This window comes from Aotus nancymaae, unplaced genomic scaffold, assembly GCF_030222135.1.
Source record: "Aotus nancymaae isolate 86718 unplaced genomic scaffold, 86718_ANA_hifiasm-v0.15.2.pri h1tg000022l_1, whole genome shotgun sequence".
NCBI lineage: Eukaryota > Metazoa > Chordata > Mammalia > Primates > Aotidae > Aotus > Aotus nancymaae.
The window spans coordinates 46,073,597-46,094,672 of NW_026988435.1; the positions used below are offsets into that span (position 1 = coordinate 46,073,597).

Sequence of the window (21,076 nt, forward strand, 5' to 3'; positions counted from 1 at the left end):
TTGTGAAATCCAAGCAACTGTGCCTTCCTCTACACTTCTTCACTCAGCCTCTCAGCTTTAAATTGCACACTGCCTATAAAAATCTGCATAAAAGAAAAATGAAGTTACTCTGAAGTGCCATATGCAACAAAACAGTTTATTCTTGTGGACGGGGCTGCACTGGCGGGTGTGCCTGCATTGGTTTTGCTCTCACAGCATGCCCAGGGCCCGGCAGCCCTGCAGCACCACACGGAGGGAAGCAGCCCCCAGGGCCCGGCAGCCCTGCAGCACCACACGGAAGGAAGCAGCCCAGGAAAAGCAGGGCATGAGTTCTCCAGTGTGACTTCAAGGACTGATTTAAAGGGTGATATGCTTAAGCTTTGTGTCGCCACCAAATCTATCTTGAATTAGAATCCCCATAATCCTCATAATTCCCACGTGTCAAGGGAGAGACCAGGTGGAGGTGACTAGATCATGGGGGCGGTTTTCCCCATGCTGTTCTCGTGATAGTGAGTGAGTTCTCAAGAAAGCTGATGGTTTTATACATGTTTGGTAGGTCCTCCTGCATTCACGCTCCTTCCTGCCACCTGGAGAAGAAGGTGCCTTGCTTCCCCTTCAACCATGATTGTAAGTTTCCTGAGGCCTCCCCAGCCATGGTGAACTGTGAGTCAATTAAACCTCTGTCCTCTATAAATTACCCAGTCTCAGGCATTTATTTATAGCAGTGTGAAAACAGACTAAGACTAATGGCAGCTCTCACCCATCATGGTGTGCATGAGAAATGAAGTGTATTCTCCCTTGTTCTCTGCCAGTGGCCTACAAAACAAGCTGGACGGCAACCAGCAGGCAGGTAAGACAGACACAGCAGGGCCCTGGCACACAGGCACACCCATGCACAAAAAGGGAGCTGGAACTATCATTTCATTTAAGGAATCTCAACTAACTGCATGTGTTCTAATCTATTAAAGAGTTGTTTTTACAGTTATTTGTTAGAAGAAAAATAGGACTTCTAAGTCTATAGCCAAGGGCCCAGAACAATTTAAGGAGAGTTTTTTCCACCAACCAAGAGTAGTATGGTAATACGCAAAGATCAACTTCCTGGTATCAACTTTATATTTTAGACAGCAATGACTGTAATACAACTCTTCTGACTTTGGTTTTATTTTTATTCAAAAATAAAAGAGGCACAAAAAACATATAACTAAACTGTGCAATGTCATCCAAAATAGCAGGTTCACCAAAAGGTTACAAAGTAAACTTGCATTTTGGGGGAATTAATTACAATTACTAGAGAGAGAATGAATTGCTTTTCAAAGAAATGTATCTCAGAAAAATGCTGACCAATGGGGTAGATGGTTATTTAACTTCCGTTTTTTATGGGTGAACCTACAGGTCATAGTGTGCTGAGCAGTGAGAAGCTGCTCTGAGCAAGCCCTCTTCCAGCCAGCACAGACATGGGCCACTTTTCCAGAAGGACAGATTTGTTCATGGCCTCTCCTTTGGCAAGCTTGACCAACCACCTGCAGGTACTCTCACTTCCAGGGCAAGTTATCGGGGATACATATCAATTCATGTCCATCTCTAGTCAATCACATTTTGCCATCTCTAACAAATGGCACATGGTGATGGTTTTGGAATAATCAAATGAGGGACGGCATTTTCACCAAAACCCTGGTAGCCGAGCACACCTACACATTATGCTCTAGAGTGCGGAGATCTTCCAGGAGCTCTTGGGCTGCGGTTTGCAGGCGGGGATTGCGACTCTTGGACATTGCCAGGATGCGCTGCAGGGGCAGGGAGCTCCGGAACTCAGAGGCTGACTTGGAGAAGACTTCAGGTTCCAGAACCACAGACTGGACAAGCCTCAGTACATGAAGGCATACCTCTGCATCTGGATCTAGGGGAAAGCGGCAATGCTTCTGGTTAGAATAAAATTTTCTTTTTTTGTTTTTGTTTTTGTTTGTTTTTTGAGACCGAGTCTTGCTCTGTCACCCAGGCTAAAGTGCAGTGGCATGATCTCTGCTCACTGCAACCTCCACCTCCCAGGCTCAAGAGATTCTCCTGCCTCAGCCTCCTAAGTAACTGGGATTACAGGTGTATGCCACCATGCCCAACTAATTTTTTGTATTTTTATTTTGTTTATTTATTTATTTATTTTTGAGACGAAGTCTCACTCTGTCACCCAGGCTGGAGTACAGTGGCGTGATCTCGGCTCACTGCAACCTCTGCCTCCCGGTGTAAGGTCTTTTAGGCTGACTGATGGTACCATGGACACCATGGTAACCTCTGTGACCTGCACGGACACTCCAGATGAGTTCCTGGAACTAGAAAGTCTGAAGTAACTGGAAGACCACAAAAAAGAGAAGAATGGTCAACCCCTGCAGCACCTAATTAACTTGAGACATTCTTTCAATGTTCCTTATACCTGCGTCAGCTGATAAGGCAATTGGACTTTGTAACTGACCTTGGTCAACCTCATGACTCCAGACCCTACGACCCCTCCTAGCTTGCAAAAACCGCCCTAAACTGTAACTTCTGTAACTTTCCACTGCCGACCCCAAACCTATAAAACCAACTCCTATCCCACCGCCCTCCACTGACTCAGCCCACCCGCACCTGGGTGAATAAACAGCCATGTTGCTCACACAAAGCCTGTTTGGAGGGTCTCTTCATTCAGAGCGCACATTTAACACCAGGTTCAAGCGATTCTCCTGCCTCAGCCTCCCGACTAGGTAGGATTACAGGCGCGTGCCACCACAGCCAGCTAATTTTTTACATTTTTAGTAGAGACAGGGTTTCACTGTGCTGGTCAGGCTGGTCTCGAACCTCTGAGCTCAAACGATCCACCGGCCTCTGTCTCCCAAAGCGCTGAGATTACAGGCATGAGCCACCACACTTGGCCTAGAATAAAATTTTCTACCATAATCTACCCCTCAAGGGGTTCCCGGCCTTTCCAAATGACAGGTTTGACAGTTTAGAAAACTATAGGCTAATCTAGAAACAGAGTCACTGCTTGATGTAAAAGCTTAGCTCATAAAAGCAGCATCAAAAAACTAAATAGTCTAATAACCATCATCTTCAAATATTACAATCAAACAATTTTAAAGTGCTAAACTAGAAAAATGAGGGCTTTCTATGTTTGCCAGTGAGGACTAAACTCTGATTTTTTTATCTTGCCCAAATTCCTGTCTAAGGGTCTGGGGAGTCATGACCTACAAATCATAAATTGTGACTTTCCAACCTAACTCTGGTATAGCATTACGAGAAAAGGAAGACAATCAAAATATTTTACCCCAAAATGTGTTTCTTTGCCATATTTTGAAATGGCCCTGCCAAGCTGTTCTTTGTGGGGGGGAAATTTGCATCTGTAAAGAATCTCTATTAACATAGCTAGATCTTTTACTTCCAGACCCTCCCAATCCTGAAGAGATTAAGATCTGAATAGGAAACAATTGCCATCTATTGTCTCTAAGGGCAGCCACTGTAAGACGTCAAAAGAACTTTGGTCTCCACAATCTTCATCTTAACCTGAACATTCTCCTTCTATCAATCCCAGGTCTTGAGACAAACTCAACCATCAATCAGAAAATGTTTAAATTCACCTACAGCCTGGTAGCCTCTCCCCGCTTCTTCCTCCCACCCCAGCTTTCAGTTGTCCCACTTTTCTGGACCAAACCAATGTATTTCTTAAATGTATTTGATTGATGTCTCTTGCCTCTCAAAAATGTATAAAACCAAGCTGCACCCCAACCACCTTGGGCACGTGTTCTCAGGACCTCACTCATATTTGCATCAGAATAATTCTCTTCAAATATTTTATAGAGTTCGACTCTTCATAAACACTAGCATTCTGTCCACTTAAAAGACTCTTTTAAAAAGTATTACTTCTGGCCAGGCACAGTGGCTCACGCCTGTAATCCCAGCACTTTGGAAGGCTGAGGCAGGTGGATCACCTGAAGTCAGGAGTTTGTAGACCAGCCTGACCAACATGGACAAACCCCATCTCTACTAAAAATACAAAATTAGCCAGGCGTGGTGACATACGCCTGTAATCCCAGCTACTCAGGAGACTGAGACAGGAGAATCACTTGAACCCGGGAGGCAGAGGCTGCAGTGAGCCAAGATTGTGCCATTGCACTCCAGTTTGGGCAACAAGAGCGAAACTCCATTTCAAAAAAAAAGAAAAGAAAAGAAAAAGTTACTTTTTCACTCCAACTGCAGCAAATCCCTCAGAGACCACATAGCACCTATCAGGGCCACTGAGTTTACACAATGTCACTGGGTATACAAATTTCACATTGTTTATTTTCCATATGAATGGCCCTAGGAGTCATAGAATCTGGTAGCCTTGCATACATTGTAGCAACCACTAAAAATTAGCTAGACTAAAAACAACAAACCCAAGGGAAGCTTCAATCCTTCACCAGAGTGGAGCCAACTTTCCTTACCATTCCTCTCTACTGGCAGCCTTTACAAGGAGGTAAACTCACTTCTTGACTGAGTGCTGTAATTGGAACCAGGCTCAAAATCAGCACCTCTTTCTTAGCACATTTATTTAACAACAAAAAACCTTTAAAGATGCAGAGTGAAAGAGCGGACTCAGTCTCTCAGTGGGAGCTGCCACAGCACTAAGCCCCAAGGAGAAGCTTCTCACCTACAGAATCAGAAGGCTGCTGTGGCCAGGGAAGACAAAAGGCAACCAGCTACAGCCCTGGGGGAGGCCCCAGGAGCCAGCTTAAGCCAGGCTGTTAGAGCACTACTTTAAGGGAAAGGAGGGAAAGTTTCTCTAGCACAGACCTGCCAAAGATAAGGGGCAGCTAAGGCAGACACAGAGGCAAGGCCAAAAGCCATGGTGAAGACGCTTTGGCAACTCAGCCCTCATCCTAAGCTCAAGGAAAGGTTGGAAGAATCTGAAGCCAGCAGGACAGAAGGTACATACACAACAATAAAACCCAGACCCAGCTTAACTCCCCAACAATGATAGTCCAGCAAAAAAAGAGGAGCAGCCATTCCTGAGCGTAGCACTATCTACCTACCTCATTCCCCTCTGCAGGGTGGGTACACCACAGCCCAGAGGCCAAATGTAGCCCAGGACCTGCTTCTGTACAGGCTGCAAGCTAAGAGTGGTTTTACTTTTTTTTCTTTCTTTCTTTTTTTTGGAGACAGGGTCTTGCTCTGCCTCCCAGGCCGGAGTGCTGTGGTACGATCATGGCTCACTGAAGTCTCAATCTCCTAGGCTCAAGCCATCCTCCCACCTCAGCCTGCCAAGTAACAGGGACCACAGATACATGTGGCCACACCCAGCTAATTTTTCATATTTTTTGTAGAGACAGTGTCTTACCACATTGCCCAGGCTGGTCTCAAACCCCTGGGCTGAAGCGATCCTCCACCTCAGCTCCCAAAGTAGCTAGAATTATAGGCATGAACCATTGCACCCTACCAGGTTTCACATTTTTTAAGGGTAATTTTTTAAAAGTAAAAATCAGAAGAAAAATATGCAACAGGGACTACACATGGCCCTCAGAACTCAAAATATTTCCTGTTTGGTCCATTACAGAAAAAGTTTGTTGACCTTGCCTACTGCCCTCCACACAACGTCCAACACTCAATCAAACATTACAATGAAAAGGCAAAGGAGGCAGGGCCTGATGACTTACACCTATAATCCCAGCACTTTGGAAGATTAAGGCAGGTGGATCAGGAGGTCAGGAGTTCAAGACCAGCCTGACCAACATGGTGAAACCCTGTCTCTACTAAAAATACAAAAATTAGCGAGGCGTGGTGGTGCACACCTATAATCCCATCTACTCAGGAGGCTTAGGCAGGAGAATCACTTGAATCCGGGAGGCAGAGGTTGCAGTGAGCTAAGATCGCACCATTGCACTCCAGCTTGGGTGACAGAGTGAGACTCCGTCTCAAAAAAAACAAAAGGCAAAAGAAACAAAAGGCCCATTGTCAAGTGACAACAGAAGCAGACACACAGATAACCTGGAATATGACAATATAGAAATTTCAGAAAAAGAACCTGAAATAAATATAATTAATAGATGGGAAATCACTGTTTTAAGATTCTTACACTATACCTGAAGCAGCAGGTTATTATTTAAAGGTAGACAGTCCTGCAATGCATAACATTTCAGTCAACAATGGACTCACTACATGGACAAAGGTGGTCCTGTAAGATTAGACCGTATTTTTACTGTACTTTGTCTAAGTTTAGATACACAAATATCAGTGTTACAATCACCTACAGGATCCATTCACATGCTGAACAGGTCTGTAGCCTAGGAGCAATAGTTTCTGCCATATAGTCTAGGTGTGTAGTAGGCTGTACTATCTAGTTTGGGTGAGCATACGCAATGTTCATGCCACAGTGAAACTGCCTAGTGACACATTTCTCAGAGTATATCCCTGTCATTAAGTGAATGCTGTACTATGATTAAACAGTGTACTGTCAACCCTCAGCCAAATGATTTTTTAACAATGTTTTTAAGAGTGTAACGATAAACCACGAGTGGTGGTGCAGGTCTGTGATCCCAGCTACTAGGGAGGCTGAGGCAGGAGAACTGCTTGAACCCGGGAGGCAGAGGGTGCAGTGAGCTGAGATCACACCACTACACTCCAGCCTGGGCAACAGAGCAAGACTCCATCTCAAAAAAAAAAAAAAAAAGAAAGAAAGAAAAGAAAATTATAGGCTAACATCCCTAATTCTCAACAAAATCCTCAACAAAATACTAGCAAGCTGAATCCAACTGCACATCAGAAAAATAACACATCATTATCAAATGGAACTTATCACAGGGATTCAAGGATGGTTCAACATATGCAAATCAATAAACATGATACATTACATCAACAGAACAAAGGACAAAAACTATATGTTCATTCAACAGATGCTGAAAAACATTTGATAAAATTCAACATCCTTTTATGATAAAAACCTTAAAAAATAGGGATAGAAGGAATATACCTCAACATAATAAAGGTCATGTGTGACAAATCCGCAGCTAACATTATACTAAATGACAAACACTGAACTCCTTTCACCCAAGACCTGCAACAAGATGCCCACTTTCACCGCTCCTATCCTACATAGTACTGTAAGTCCTAGTCAGAGCAATCGGACAACAGAAAGAAATAAAAGGCAGCAAAACTGGAAAAGAAGGAGTCAAACTGTCCTTTGCTAAAAATATGATCTTCTACCTCGAAAAATCTAGAGTCCCCAAAAAAACTGTTAGAACTGATAAATTCAGTGAAGTTGCAGGATACAAAATCAATATACAAAAATCAGCAATGTTTCTATACACATACATAATACATACACATAATGAACAAGCTGAGGAGAGGACAGAGAGAGGAGAGGAGAGGAGAGAGAGAGAGAGGTGAGGGGGGAGAGAGGGAGAGAGGAGGAGCGGGGAGAGGAGAGGAAGGAAATGAAATCACATTTACAACAGCTACCAAAAAATTAAAATGCCTAGGAATAAATTTATCCTAGGAGGTGAAAGATCTCTACAAGGAAAATGACAAAACACTGATGAAAGAAATTGAATAGGACACAAACGAAAAGACATCCCATGTTCAAAGATTGGAATAATTAACATTATCAAATTAATCATACTGTCCAAAGTCATCTACAGATTCAATGCAATCTCTATTAAAATACCAATGTCATTTTTCACAGAAATAGAAAAAAAAAATCTAAAATTTGCATGGAAACAAAAGAGCCCAAATAGCCAATGCAATTATGAGCAAAAAAGAAAAAAGCAGGAGGCATCAGACTACTTGACTTCAAAACAGATTAAAAAGCTTTAGTAACAAAAACAGCATGGTACTGGTATAAAAATAGACACACAGACCAATGGAACAGAATCCAAAATCCAGAAATAAATTCACATATTTACAACAAAGGTATCAACGATATAACCTGGGAGAAGGACAGTTTCTTCAATAAATGGTGCTGGGAAAATTAGATATCCATATGCAGAAGAATAAAACTCGACCCCTATCTCTCAACAAATATTTAAAAAGCAACTCAAGATGGATTAAAGCTTAAATGTTAGACCCAAAACTAAAAACCACTAGAAGAAAATATAGGGAATACACTTCAGGACATTTGGTATAGGCAAATACCTTAGGCTAAGACCTTGAAAGCACAGACAACAAACAAAAATGGGCAAACGGGACTATACTGAACTAAAAACCTCCTGCATGGCAAAAGAAACAACAGAATCAAGAGACAACACGCTGAACGAGAGGAACTATTTGCAAACTACTCCTCTGACAAGGGACTAATATCCAGTATCTAAAAGGAACTCAAACAACTCAAATAAAAGAAAAAATAATCCCAGTAAAAAGTGAGCAAAAGATTTGAACAGATATTCCTCAAAATAAGCCAGAGAAATGGCCAATAAGTATGCAAAAATGCTCAGTATCACTAATAATCAGGGAAATGCAAACCAAAATCACAATGAGATATCCTCCTTACCCCAGTTAGAACGACTACTACTAAGACGACAAAAAACAGACACTGGTGAGGATGCGGAGAAAAGGGAACTTTTACACATTGTGGATAGGAATGTAAATCAGTAGAGTCCCTATGGAAAATAGTATGGCGATTTCTCAAAAAAAAAAAGAAACAATTACCATGTGATCCAGCAATTCCACTTCTGGACATTTATCCAAAGGAAAAGAAATCAACACATCAAAGGAATACCCCCATGTTTATTGCAGCACAGCCAAGAGACAAAATCTACCTAAGTGTCTGTCAACAGGTGAGCAGATAAAGAAAATGTGGTATATATACACAGTGGAATACTGTTGAGGCTTAGAAAAGAATGAAATCACGTCATTTGCAGCAACATGGATGGAACTGCAGGTCACTATGTTAAGTGAAATAAGCCAGGCACAGAAAGACAAATTTTGCATGTTCTCACTCATATGTGGAAACTAAAAAGTGGATCTCATGAAGGTAGACTAGAGGGACTGATAACAAAGCCTGGGAAGGGTCTGTGGGTGGAAGAGGGGATGAGAGAGGTTGGTCAATACAGACAGAGACAGAAGGTGTAAGCGCTAATGTTTGATAGTAGAAGAGGGTGATGATAGTTAACGACAATGTATACGATATTTCAAAGTAGCTAGAATAATACGAAATGTTCTCAATACATAGAAATGATACTCAAGGTGATGGATACTCCAAATACCCTGACTTGATCAGCTAGATCAGTATATATTCTACATATGCAATAAAATATCACGTATCACCCCACAAATATGTAAAATATTATATATTTTAAAAGTTTGAGAACAGAATGAAGGGAAGGATAACAGAAGAGAAGGATAACAGAAGGGGAGGACAGAGAGAAGAAAAGAGAAAGAAACAGAAAGATTTGCCGAAGTCATTCCCGTATCTCCTGGTCAGCTGAACTCCTGTTCTCCCAGACCCATGAACTTGGCAACAGGGTTCAGCAACCCCTGCCCAGCAACCCTCGGCCTTACTGACATCTCCTCTCCGATTCCTGGTTCCACCAGGATCCTCACTGCCTGGGTTCACATCCCTGCACCACCACTTGCTCCCTGGGTGAATTAGCACTGACCTGCCAGGGCTGTGAGTTAATGCATGGAAAGTGCTCACAATAGGGCTCAGCACAGAGCAAGCACTGAGAACTGCTCATGATCACCACTGTCATCTCATCAAGTACTTTGTACTGTCTGAATCTAGTTCATTTAAGTCTTGCCTTCTTGGCAAATTTCAAGTTCTGTCATACAGTACACAAGGCAGTAACCCTCACAGATCCACACCAGAGTGCTGTATACACTTCCGGCTGACACTGCACCTGAATACATACCACTGTGGTGAGCAGGGCTGGCTGGATCCACTGAGAGCTGCCTGCATCACAGTGAGGCCTACTGCATGTAGGAGGTGCTGTCCATACCCTGCATCAGGGACTACTGTTTGTGGGGTGTGCCAGCCCAGGCTGTCTATTAATGCCATACTCCCACACTGTCTAATAGACTAAGATCTGATATCAGGTAAATTCTAAAAATAAACAATGCCAAACATATCTTTGAAATAAGCTACATGTCATCTGCCACAGCACACTCAGCCAAGCAATAAAATTTACTTGGGTTTCCTCTGCTCCTTGCAGATCCTTTTCCTTTAGGCTAAACAAATAGGTGCCTTGAACATCAAACTACAATTTAAAAATACCCTGAAAGCCACCAATGTTCTCAACTACAATCTAAGAAGTATCCATTCAAATCATGCCTTATAGACTGCTATTTGTCCCAAGTGACCAGCGAGCATTTTCAAAAATCTCTCGCTTCTGTCAAGATGTTCATAAATCTTTTTGGCCTTTCACAGTGTTGTCTCCTCTGACAGCAGCTCCCCTCGCCATACACCAACACTGACTGTTTCTCTCAGATGACTACAGTGCCTGCCAGCTCTAACGCAGGAATGTCATGTGTGTTACTCTGGAGACAACATGAAGGACATCTCTACGATTACTTCTCTGCAGTAGAGAAGAAAAAATTTGGTGAGTCAAGAAAAAAAATCCCATTGAATTTTGTAAAACTAGTTTTACGAACTAACTGTATTAGTCCATTTTTATGCTGGTGATAAACACATACCCAAGACTGGGAAGAAAAAGAGGTTTGATGAACTTATAGTTTCATCTGGCTGGGAGCCCTCATGATCATGGTGGAAGGTAAGGAGGAACAAATCATGTCTTACATGGATGGTGGCAGGCAAAGAGAGAGCTTGTGCAGGGAACTTCCCATCTTTAAAACCATCAGACCTCATGAGACTTATTCACTCTCATGAGAACAGCACGGGAAAGACCGGCCCCGTGATTCAGTCCTCTCCCACCAGGTCCCTCCCACAACACATGGGAACTGTGGGAGCTACAAGAGGAGATTTGGGTGGAGACACAGAGCCAGACCATATCATTCCTTCCCTGACGCCTCTCAAATCTCATGTCTTCACATTTCAAAGCCAATCACACCTTCCCAACAGTCCCCCAAAGTCTTAACTCATTTCAGCATTAACTCAAAAGTCACAGTCCAAAGTCTCATCTGAGACGAGGCAAGTCCCTTCCACCTATGAGCCTGTAAAATCAAAAGCAAGGTAGTTACTTTCTACATACAATGGGGGTACAGAAATTGGGTAAATATAGTCAGTCTGGAGTAACTGGCCAAAACAGAGGGGCTGCAGGCCCCAAGCAAGTCCAAAATCCAGCAGGGCAGTCAAATTTTAAAATTCCAAAATGAACTCCTTTGACTCCATGTCTCACATCCAGGTCATGCTGATGTAAGAGGTAGGCTCCCATGGCCTTGGGCAGCTCCAGCCCTGTGGCTTTGCAGGGTATAGCCCCTCTCCTGACTGCTGTCCCGGGCTGGCATTGAGTGCCTGCAGCTGTTCCAGTGCATGGTGCAAGCTGTTGGTGGATCTACCACTCTGGGGTCTGAAGGACAGTGGCCCTCTTCTCACAGCTCCCCTAGGTGGTGCCCCTGTGGGGACTCTGTGTGGGAGCTCCAACCCCACATTTTCCTTCTGCACTGCCCTAGCAGAGGTTCTCCATGACAGCCCTGTCCCTGCAGCAAACTTCTGCCTGGACAACTAGGCACTTCCATACATCCTCTAAAATCCAGGGAGAGGTTCCCAAAACCCACTCTTTTACTCCTGTGCACTGACAGGCTCAATACCACATGGAGGCTGCCAAGACTTAAGGCTTGCACCCTCCGAAGTCACAGCCTGGGCTCTGTGTTGACCCCTTTCAGCCATGGCTGGAGTGGCTGGGACACAGGGCACCAAGTTCCTAGGCTGCACACAGTACAGGGACCCTGGTCCTGGCCTGAGAAACCACTTTTTCCTTCTAGGCCTCTAGGCCTATGACGGGAGGGGCTGCCACAAGAGTCTCTGACATGCCCTGGAGACATTTTCCCCATTGTCTTAGGCCTTAACATTCAGCTCCTTGTTACTTACACAAATTTCTGCAGCTGGTTTGAATTTCTCCTCAGAAAATTGGATTTTCTTTTCTATCACATTGTCAGGCTGCAAATTTTCTGAACGTTAATCTTCTGCTTCCCTTATAAAACTGAATGCCTTTAACAGCACCCAAGTCACCTCTTGAATGCTTTGCTGCTCAGAAATTTTTTCTGCCAGATACCCTAAATCATCTCTCACAAGTTCAAAGTTCCACAAACTTCTAAGGCAGGGGCAAAATGCTGCCAGTCTCTTTGCTAAAACATAACAAGAGTCACCTTTGCTCCAGTTCCCAACAAGTTCCCCATCTCCATCTGAGACCACCTCAGCCTGGACTTTATTGTCCATATTGTCATCAGCATTTTGGTCAAAGCCATTCAACAAGTTTCTAGGAAGTTCCAAACTTTCCCTCATTTTCTTGTCTTCTTCTGAGCCCTCCAAACTGTTCCAACCTCTGCCTGTAACCCAGTTCCAAAGTCATTTTCATATTTTTGGGTATCTTTTCAGCAGCACCCCACTCCCAGTATCAATTTACTGTATTAGTCCATTTTTATACTGCTGATAAGGACATACCCAAGACTGGGAAGAAAAAGAGGTTTAATGGACTTACAGTTCCACATGGCTGGGAAGGGCTCACAATCATGGCAGGACGTAAGGAGGAGCAGGTCACATCTTACATGGATGGTGGCAGGCAAAGAGAGAGCTTGTGCAGGGAAACTACCATTTTTAAAACCATCAGACCTCATGAGACTTAGTCACTATTATGAGAACAGCACAGGAAAGACCTGCCCCCATGATTCAGTAACCTCCCAATAATCTCCCACCATGATTCAATAAATTCCCACAACATGTGGGAATTATGGGAGCTACAAGATGAGATTTGGGTGGGGACAGAACCAATCCGTATCACCAACCAAAACTAATTATCTGATTCTCTAACCAAGAGAGAGTTACTGAGCTTTAAACAGTAAGACAGGTCAGATTCACGTTTAATATTGCCATAGGAGCCCTTGCATTAAAGTAGCAGTTTGAGTAGATTTAGTGCTATCATATACGAATAATACTTTCACAGGTGATGTTGACGTTTGCCCTTTTTTTGAGTGACCCTCACCCAAGTACAGTGCTCTTGCTGGTGCCATCTGCAGTGAGGGGAACAGGTTCTGGAGGGTTCAATGCCTTGCCTTGTCTTACCTAAAAGACCTGACTAACTGAAATTAAAACAAGAAGGCAACATGCCTGTGGAAATCCACAATAATCCTTGACAAACAAGCATGGGAAATGAAAAGGCAGGTGTGCTTTCAGCCTGTTCTTGGAGTACATTTAAACTATAAAAAGGGTGCTTGATAAAAAGGATCAATTTCAAGGCAACTTGACAAAAGTATTAACCATAAGATCTTGTTAAATTTAAATTAGAACATAATTTGATTTTTAAAATCATATCTATTAAGATATGCTTATATAAACAAAAGAATCCCTTCCCTGGAGAAAAATTATCTAGCTAATTCTTAAAAAAGAACTTAAGATTATAAAAAGTATTCCAACCAACCTTCTTAAAGAAAAAAACAAAGAGTAAGTAGTTGCCATTGTGTGGAACTAAGAGGGATGAAGAGAACAAGTAATAATAAACTGAAAAGTCTTCCACAGAAGAAAACTCCTCTCCACTAAAATCAAATCTTCATCAAGAATCTGCTAAACAAAATAAAACCATCCAGAATAAAACTGGTCTCTCCCTCAGTAATTCAATAAGGCAGAAGAGAGTATGGGCTGGCAGCGTCCCTCCCTTGCTGTCAAAACTGCCTCTTCCTTCCAGAGAGTCCTGCCCAATGACCAACGTCTGAAGTGGAAACAGCCCAGGAGGTCTCTAGGGCACTAGCCTTTCACCAGCGTACCAGAACCCACAGAAACCCAAAGTTTGCTCTCCCCTTCAAGGCACTCAGCTGTGTGTGTGTGATGAGGTATTATGTTTTCACCCCCAAAATACTGTCATTGTTCAGAACATTTTTGGAACTCCTCCTAGATTACCTTCAATCTGTGAGCCACACACAAACATCGGTGTTACCATCTTAGATTCTGATGCCACCTCCCCATCAGGATTCTAAGACTGAGAGTGTTACTTAAAAGTTATGTTGGTGGCCAGGTGCAGTGGCTCTTGCCTGTAATCCCAGCACTTTGGGAGGCCAAGGTGGGCTGATCATTTGAGGTCAGGAATTTGAGACCAGCCTGGCCAATGTAGTGAAACCCCGTCTCTACTAAAAATACAAAAAAATTAGCCAGGCATCACGACACATGCCTGTATTCCTAGCTACTTGGGGGGCTGAGGCAGGAGAACTGCTTGAACCCAGGAGACGAAGGTTGCAGTGAGCTGATATCACGCCACTGCACTCTAGCCTGGGTGACAGAGTAAGACTCCACCTCAAAAATAAAATAGAATAAAAAATAAAAGTCACATTGGCTACTATGAGCTTCATCTATGAGCCACTATGAAGGTGAAGAGACCAAGCGGCTCCCCCGGGCCCCACCCACACAGCTGGGTCCTCTCACCCACCCACCTGTAGGCTTACCTGCCCAGCTCAGAAGCATAGGACAGTCCCCAGTTGCGTGTGGAAACGCTGTTTCCACTTAGCCCTGGAGGACACTGCATCCTCCTGACTTTTCTCCGACCTCGCCTGGCTGCTCTGTGCTCCCTCATCATCTTCATCTGCACTGAAAATGCTGGCCCCACAGTTTCATCCTCAGCCCCGCCTCACCTTCTTAGCAATGCAGTCCCCTACCATGGCTACAGATACCTTCTACACAATGATGATTCCCAGCACCAGCTGTCCCTCTGGACCCCACTCCTAACATTCCCTCCTTATCCTCTCCAACGACACTGGCCTTTAGTCACTCCTATAATACTCCTTTGCCCGTAGCTGCCTCAGACCCTTCCCCTGCCATGCTTGGCCTGTGATGCTCTGCTCAAAGGTCTCACCACAAGTTGTCCTTTGCTTCATTCAGGTCTCCACTCAAATACCCAAAACAGGAGCTCCGCCCAACACTGTCTAGACTGCTCCTCATGCCACTCCATTTCTATTTGTATTACTCTATTATATATGCCATTGTATTTGTTCATTGTCAAGTCCCCTCACCTGAATATTAGTTCCAAAGGGAAACAACTCTTCTGCTCACTTCTGAGCCTGACAACAATAACCAATGGGGCTGGTCCACTCCCTGCATTCTGTCCCACCCGAGTGCTGGGAGCTCTACGACAACGGCCACTCCCTGCACACCAACCCAAGCGGAAGTGCACCCTCCCATGCCACCACACCCCACCCAGGGCAGGTTCAGCACCCTGGCTCAGCAGCACTGTCTGAAGAGGGGACACAAAGCTCCCTCAGTGTATTCTGCAGCAGACAAAAAACAAACACAACTACTCTCTTACTCTGAGTCCTTACTCTCTTACCTAGTTAGCGATTTTTCCTTTTTTTTTTATTATTTTTTTTTTGAGACAAGTCTCCCTCTGTTGCCCAGCCTGGAGTGAAATGGCGCAATCTTGGCTCACTGCAATACCTGTCTCCCGGGTTCAAGCAATTCTTGTGCCTCAGCCTCCTGAGTAGCTGGAATTACAGGCGCTCGCCACTATGCCTGGCTAATTTTTGTATTTTTAGTGGAGATGGGGTTTCACCATGTTGGCCAGGCTGGTCTCAAACTCCTGACCTCAGGTGATCTGCTGCATCAGCCTCCCAAAGTGCAGGGATGACAAGCGTGAGCCACCACGCCTGCCAAGGGATTTCACAATGAAATAGTTCCAGATAACAAGGTACAACTATGACTCCATTTGTAATATTCCCCACGGGATACAGAAGAAGGAATGATCAGACTTGAGGATGTGAAATCTGGAAAGTGGTTTCAGGTTGGATTTTGAAGGTCTAGGAACATCAAGTATCTACCATTTAGATGATTATGAAATGGGCTCATGAAACTTTATATAGTAGGCTATTTTATATTTCTGATTTTTTCTTTCCAAAATCCAAAAAGATGCTATTCCCTCAACCTTTACAGTAAATTAAAACTCCCTTATAATGGAATGTAACATCTTGGCTTCTTCCATTAGCTCATCTGTTTCTCAATTACACTCTAGCAACAGATTCCTCACTTCTCTCTTTCCAAAATCGCTTCTCAACTTTTTCAACATGATACTGTAGACAACAGATCACACACAGAGGAGAAGTGGAAAAGGTGTTACTTGGCCCAGCCAGGAATTTGCTCCTTTTCTAAAATATGCTTGCATGGCAGATGGGTCAGCTCTGATACATATGCAGAGCCTGAATCGCAACCAGATTAGTCCCGCTTCCACACATGTCAAAATACATTAAAATAAGCAGATGTCAGTAACCATAACAGAAATACCACTGGCAAACAGAATTCTCAGAATGGTATATCATCTATTAAAATGAAGGCAACACATCATTTTTACATTTCAAATTAAATGTAGGTTTAATTTATAAATTCGGCATGGCACAGAAGAAAACACAAGCTGAGGCAGAGGGTTTATAGTCAGGGGCCAGGGTATGAATGCCAGACGGGATGCTGCCTGACTGGCCTTGGCAAGCAAGGCTTTGACATTCTCTGAGCCTGTTTCCTTGTCAATACAACACAAAGTCCACCCATCTCAAAGAGTTTTACACAGCACATTGCATAATACATGTAAAACAAGTAGAAACCTACTAGTAGCTGTTAGGGCTCTCATTGGCTACTCTGCTTCCTTCGGCCATGCAGATTATCACATACTTATGGCCTGAAAGAATTATCTTTTTAAGAATTACCTTTTGCTTTGGTTTTCTGAAAAGTTTAGCTTATGGAGAGGACATTTTAAATATTAGAGTTTGTGTCAGTAAACATGTTTTTATTGTGATAACACAATGCGGGGCAAAGCAATACTTATGTCCCTCACTTTAAATATATGTACATATGCTACATTAGTCACGTATACTGAATTACTTACGTATAGTTAAAACAAAGACATAAGCATTCTCTTCATTGCAAATTAGATCAGAAATCCTGCAGAGATACCCAGATACAAATGCTGTCCCCACAAAGTCCATGAAGCCTCTCCCACCCCAAAGCACTCTGCAGAAGCCCCTCTGCTTTGACTCACTCCTGGACAGCCCCTCCGCCCTCTGTCCACGCAGCCTTGCCCTGGCGCTGGCTCACCTCCCTCCTACCTGCTGCCACTGCACACCTCGCGGAGGCCTCCCTCCACACTTGCCATCCCTAGCCTTCCTTCAATATGGCTTCTAGCACCACGATGCTAATGATTCTGATTTCCCCAAGGAGCCCCGGACATCTGGACGCCGGCTCTTGAGGCCTCTACTCAGTCCCCAGCCTCTTGGTCTTGTTTTCCTCTCCTTTTCCAGGCTTTCCTTAACCAGGCTACTCCGAACCCCTCAGCAACTCTGCCTTCCTTTCCTACAGGCCAGCTGGGAGTGCGTGGTGGCTCTGTCTCCTCCATTCACTTCCACCCTCATGCTCTAGCCTGAAGATGGAATCACTTCTGCTTCATCATATCTCAAAATAGCGCTCTCTCAAATTCACATTTTGAGTCTATTTCTCTCCCGAAAAGCTATCACCTTTCTGAGTCCAAACCCAACAAGGCAATGTGAGGAGTATGAGCAGAGGGACACGGCAACGAGGATGTGGTGACGCGTGACCACAGCCTGTGAAGGATACCCAGAGGTGAGGCCAGAGGAGGCTGGATCACAGACTTTGATCAGAACCCCTTCCGGTTTTCAGTGGGGACGTCAGTGGTATGATCTGACTGTGAAAGATCGGTCTAACAAAACGGCAGGGAGAGAGAGGGCTGAATCAGAGCGACCAGTCCTGAAGCCAAGGGAACCACCAACAGATCCCCTGGTAATCCAACAAGAAATCCTCAAAGCCTGGATCCAGTCAGAGTCTGCAGCAGACATTCTGGAAGTTACAACAGCCAGGAGCAAGAGGACACACAGCCTGACTGGACCTCCATGGTGGGAGTGAAGGGAAAGGCCAGGCCTCAGGGAGGAAAGGGGACACCATCAGCCAGGATGTCGAAGAGAGAGCGCAGGGCAAGCCCCAGGGGCAACATGGCAAGTCCATCTCTGGTAGTCACAAGGCGGCTGTGGGACATCCACGTGAAGGGAAGAACAGGCACTGGACGTGCTAGCTCAGAGCTTGGGAGAAAGATCTGGGCTCAAGCTAGATACTTCAGTGCCACTGTAATAAAGCAAGCAGTGATAGTCGTGGGTGCAGACGTGACTGTCCAGAGAGCATGCAGCCTTGGAGAAGAAGCTTGCTGTGGACAGGACCCAGGGGCAAGATGCATCTTCAGGAAAGCGGGTGAGGGAAAAACAGAGGTGTGAAGTACAACAGAGAGAGGGCATGTGAAGTCGCCCACATTTCCTACGCCAGCACAAGCACACACAGAGCAGACCCACTACAAAGCTAGGGGACAGAACTCCCTCAGGGCTTCAGCAGCAACGCCCCCTCTCCAGCCGCTCCCTGGACTCAGGTGTACCAGAGGGAAGGACAAGTGCTGCTGAGCTCTCCTCTCTGCTGGAAAACTAACCAATGATGTCTGGCAAAAATGACAGCTGCAGATGCTTCCTTTTCCAACGAGCTGTCTTCAGAGTCAGGGCTCTCTGAAACACACACGTTTTCCTGTATTTGAAAGTTTTAGCAAAGTGAAAAAGTTTGAATCTTTGGATAAATTGGAACTCAAGGCTTAAGTGTTCTTGGTATCTCTGACTTTTCTTCTCTTTGCTATAAAACTTTTGGATTAGACCCAAATCAATTCCACTTCCACAATGCTAAACAATTACAAAGCACACTAACACTGGAGTATACCAGTGAACAAACTTTAAATCTGTGAGAGTAAGAACTGTTTCCCTTGTTCCACAACACCAGCGGCGCACTTGGTCCTAAAGAGGCACTCACTAAGTGTTTAGTGAATACATGAATGAGCCCATGAGTGAGTGAGTCAAAGAACCTGTGTGTCCCCTGGCTGTCCGCTGCCACGGTTCTGCATGGGTGAGCCAAGCATGGTGCTCTGGAATCAGAAAAAGCAAGGCTTGATCCTACTCCTACTAGCTCTGTGACCCCAGAAAAAGCAGCTTTCTAATGCTGCTGCCCAGTGTGATGGGGAGGCTGACGCTGCCCACTCCCCAGCACAGCTATACTGCTGAGCCAGCTGTGTGGTGGGCCCACGTCGGGGTGCTCCATCCACAGAGCTACAGGCGTAGCCCAGAGGAGCACAAGACTCCCCTGAGAAGCTGTAAACAATGCTACCATCTCAGAGTGAAACTAGGAAAACCCACAACTTAGAATGTACATAATTAGAAATCCTCAATGTATGTAATTAGAAATCCTGGAAAATAAATTAGAAATGCAATCAATAACATATGAATAAAGGTTCCTGAATCACCCAAAACACCAATCAAAATGACCTTGCTGTAACCTTCAGAAGGCCAGACCAAAACACCTTCATTCATGTGATAAATGTAGATGAAACACTGCTAATTCCCCAGCTCTGGGTCACAGCTGAGCACAGAGCAATGACCAGGACTCGGTCTCTGCCCTCACCCTCACAGGGGACAGAGAAATTGTGCCAGTGGTGCCCTGGGGGAAGGCCCTGTGAACTGAAGGGGCACCTGGCAGCATGGGGGAGAGCATGAAGGATAGCGTGGGAAAGGCCATCACTGGAGCTGGCACTGTGGTGAGGGGAGGATGACACCTGGGCATCTCGGGGCTCACCTGTATCTAGCTCCCCACATCCTTCCACTTTGCTCAATTCCCGTCCTTTTGGGGCAACTTCGTGATGAGTAGTTTGATTTGCTAAGTCATTGGAAACTAGGAAGAAGTCATCTTGTCTGCATGGGACAAGAGCCTCCCAGTCACTAGCAAAGACAGCCTTGAGGCCAAGCCATCAACAAGCTTCTGATCCATGAGCCTCTGTGAGTGAGCAGGGCCCAAGGCAGCATTTCATGACCAAGATCACCGTGGGGCCCTCACAGGGGGAGGCGGCCAGACCAGCAGGGTCTCTTGCCAGACTGCCAGCATCCTGCCTTCCCCTGAAAAACAGCACACTTCATCATCTTGCCCTTTCAATCTGTAACTATTCAATTTAGCACTTAAGTTTGAAACAACAAAAAATCAACTATCCTTACTATCAGTCAGTTGCCATGCACTGGCTGACTCCTCTGAAGACATCAGCAAATCTACAAGTTGGGTGATTATCTTGGGAGCAATGGTTCCTAAACCTTTTTTTGAGTTTAAGCCCTTTTTCAATTCTGGTAAAAAGCTGTGGCCCAGTCCTCCCTCACCCCAACATCTACACATCCTGAGATCACAGAGCACACAGGGCCACGCTCCGTGGGTGCGGCTGTCCTCGGAGCTGATCTTGCTTTTCCCTCCTCCATGACGGTGCCTTCCTCACAGCTCAGCCTCCTTGGGACAGGGGGTGCTGTCAACCCAGCTGCTTCCTCTTCTCTCCCCATGAAGGGATAGCTCAGAGGTGCCAGCTGGACGAGCTATGGAGGACACACACAGCTCAGGCCTCAGGCTCTGCTTCCTTCCACCCCCATACACACAGGTTGCCTGTGTGTATGCGGTGAGCCTGACAGAACCCACAGGGCTCACTGCATACACACAGACAACCAAGGCACAGGAGCAGCAGGGCCTTCCCTCCCCTCCTGCTTCTCACAGGGCTACTGCTGTGCTTTTCAGGCAGCTCCTTCAAGTTTTGTTCCTGTTTTAAGAAATGGAACTCAAAATGTTTGGACCTCTAGGGTTTGGAATTCCTCAAATGTTACAGGATATTTATATCACAGTTCTGATAACAGGTACACTAAGTCAGCCACAAAAGTTACAGAATATGAAAACATGAGGCTCCATTGGGACGCAAGAGCATGCTCACCTTTTGGGGTGATGCGGCCTCATCCCTTCATGCTGACAATAAGGGCAATTTATTCTGAAGCCTGCACACCTCCGTGGAAAAAGTCATAAACCTGTCACAGAGAATTACACCCACCACCTAAGCTTCCAGACTCCCGTTAAAAACTTGAGAAGATACTGTAGCTCTTCAATTGCAAGAAGCGGGGAACTGGT

At 44.9% G+C, this 21,076-nt stretch overlaps 1 protein-coding gene across 1 annotated transcript in view; it reads right to left on the bottom strand.

The window, feature by feature from the left end:
- Positions 1 to 1,112: 1,112 nt before the first annotated feature.
- Positions 1,113 to 21,076, bottom strand: part of HSF2BP (heat shock transcription factor 2 binding protein) — a 91,423-nt gene continuing 71,459 nt past the window's right edge. The window contains exon 7 of the mRNA XM_012444800.2: positions 1,113 to 1,876. Coding sequence (XP_012300223.1) covers positions 1,668 to 1,876 — 209 coding nt within the window. The 3' untranslated portion in view covers positions 1,113 to 1,667. The remainder of the gene's footprint in view (positions 1,877 to 21,076) is intronic.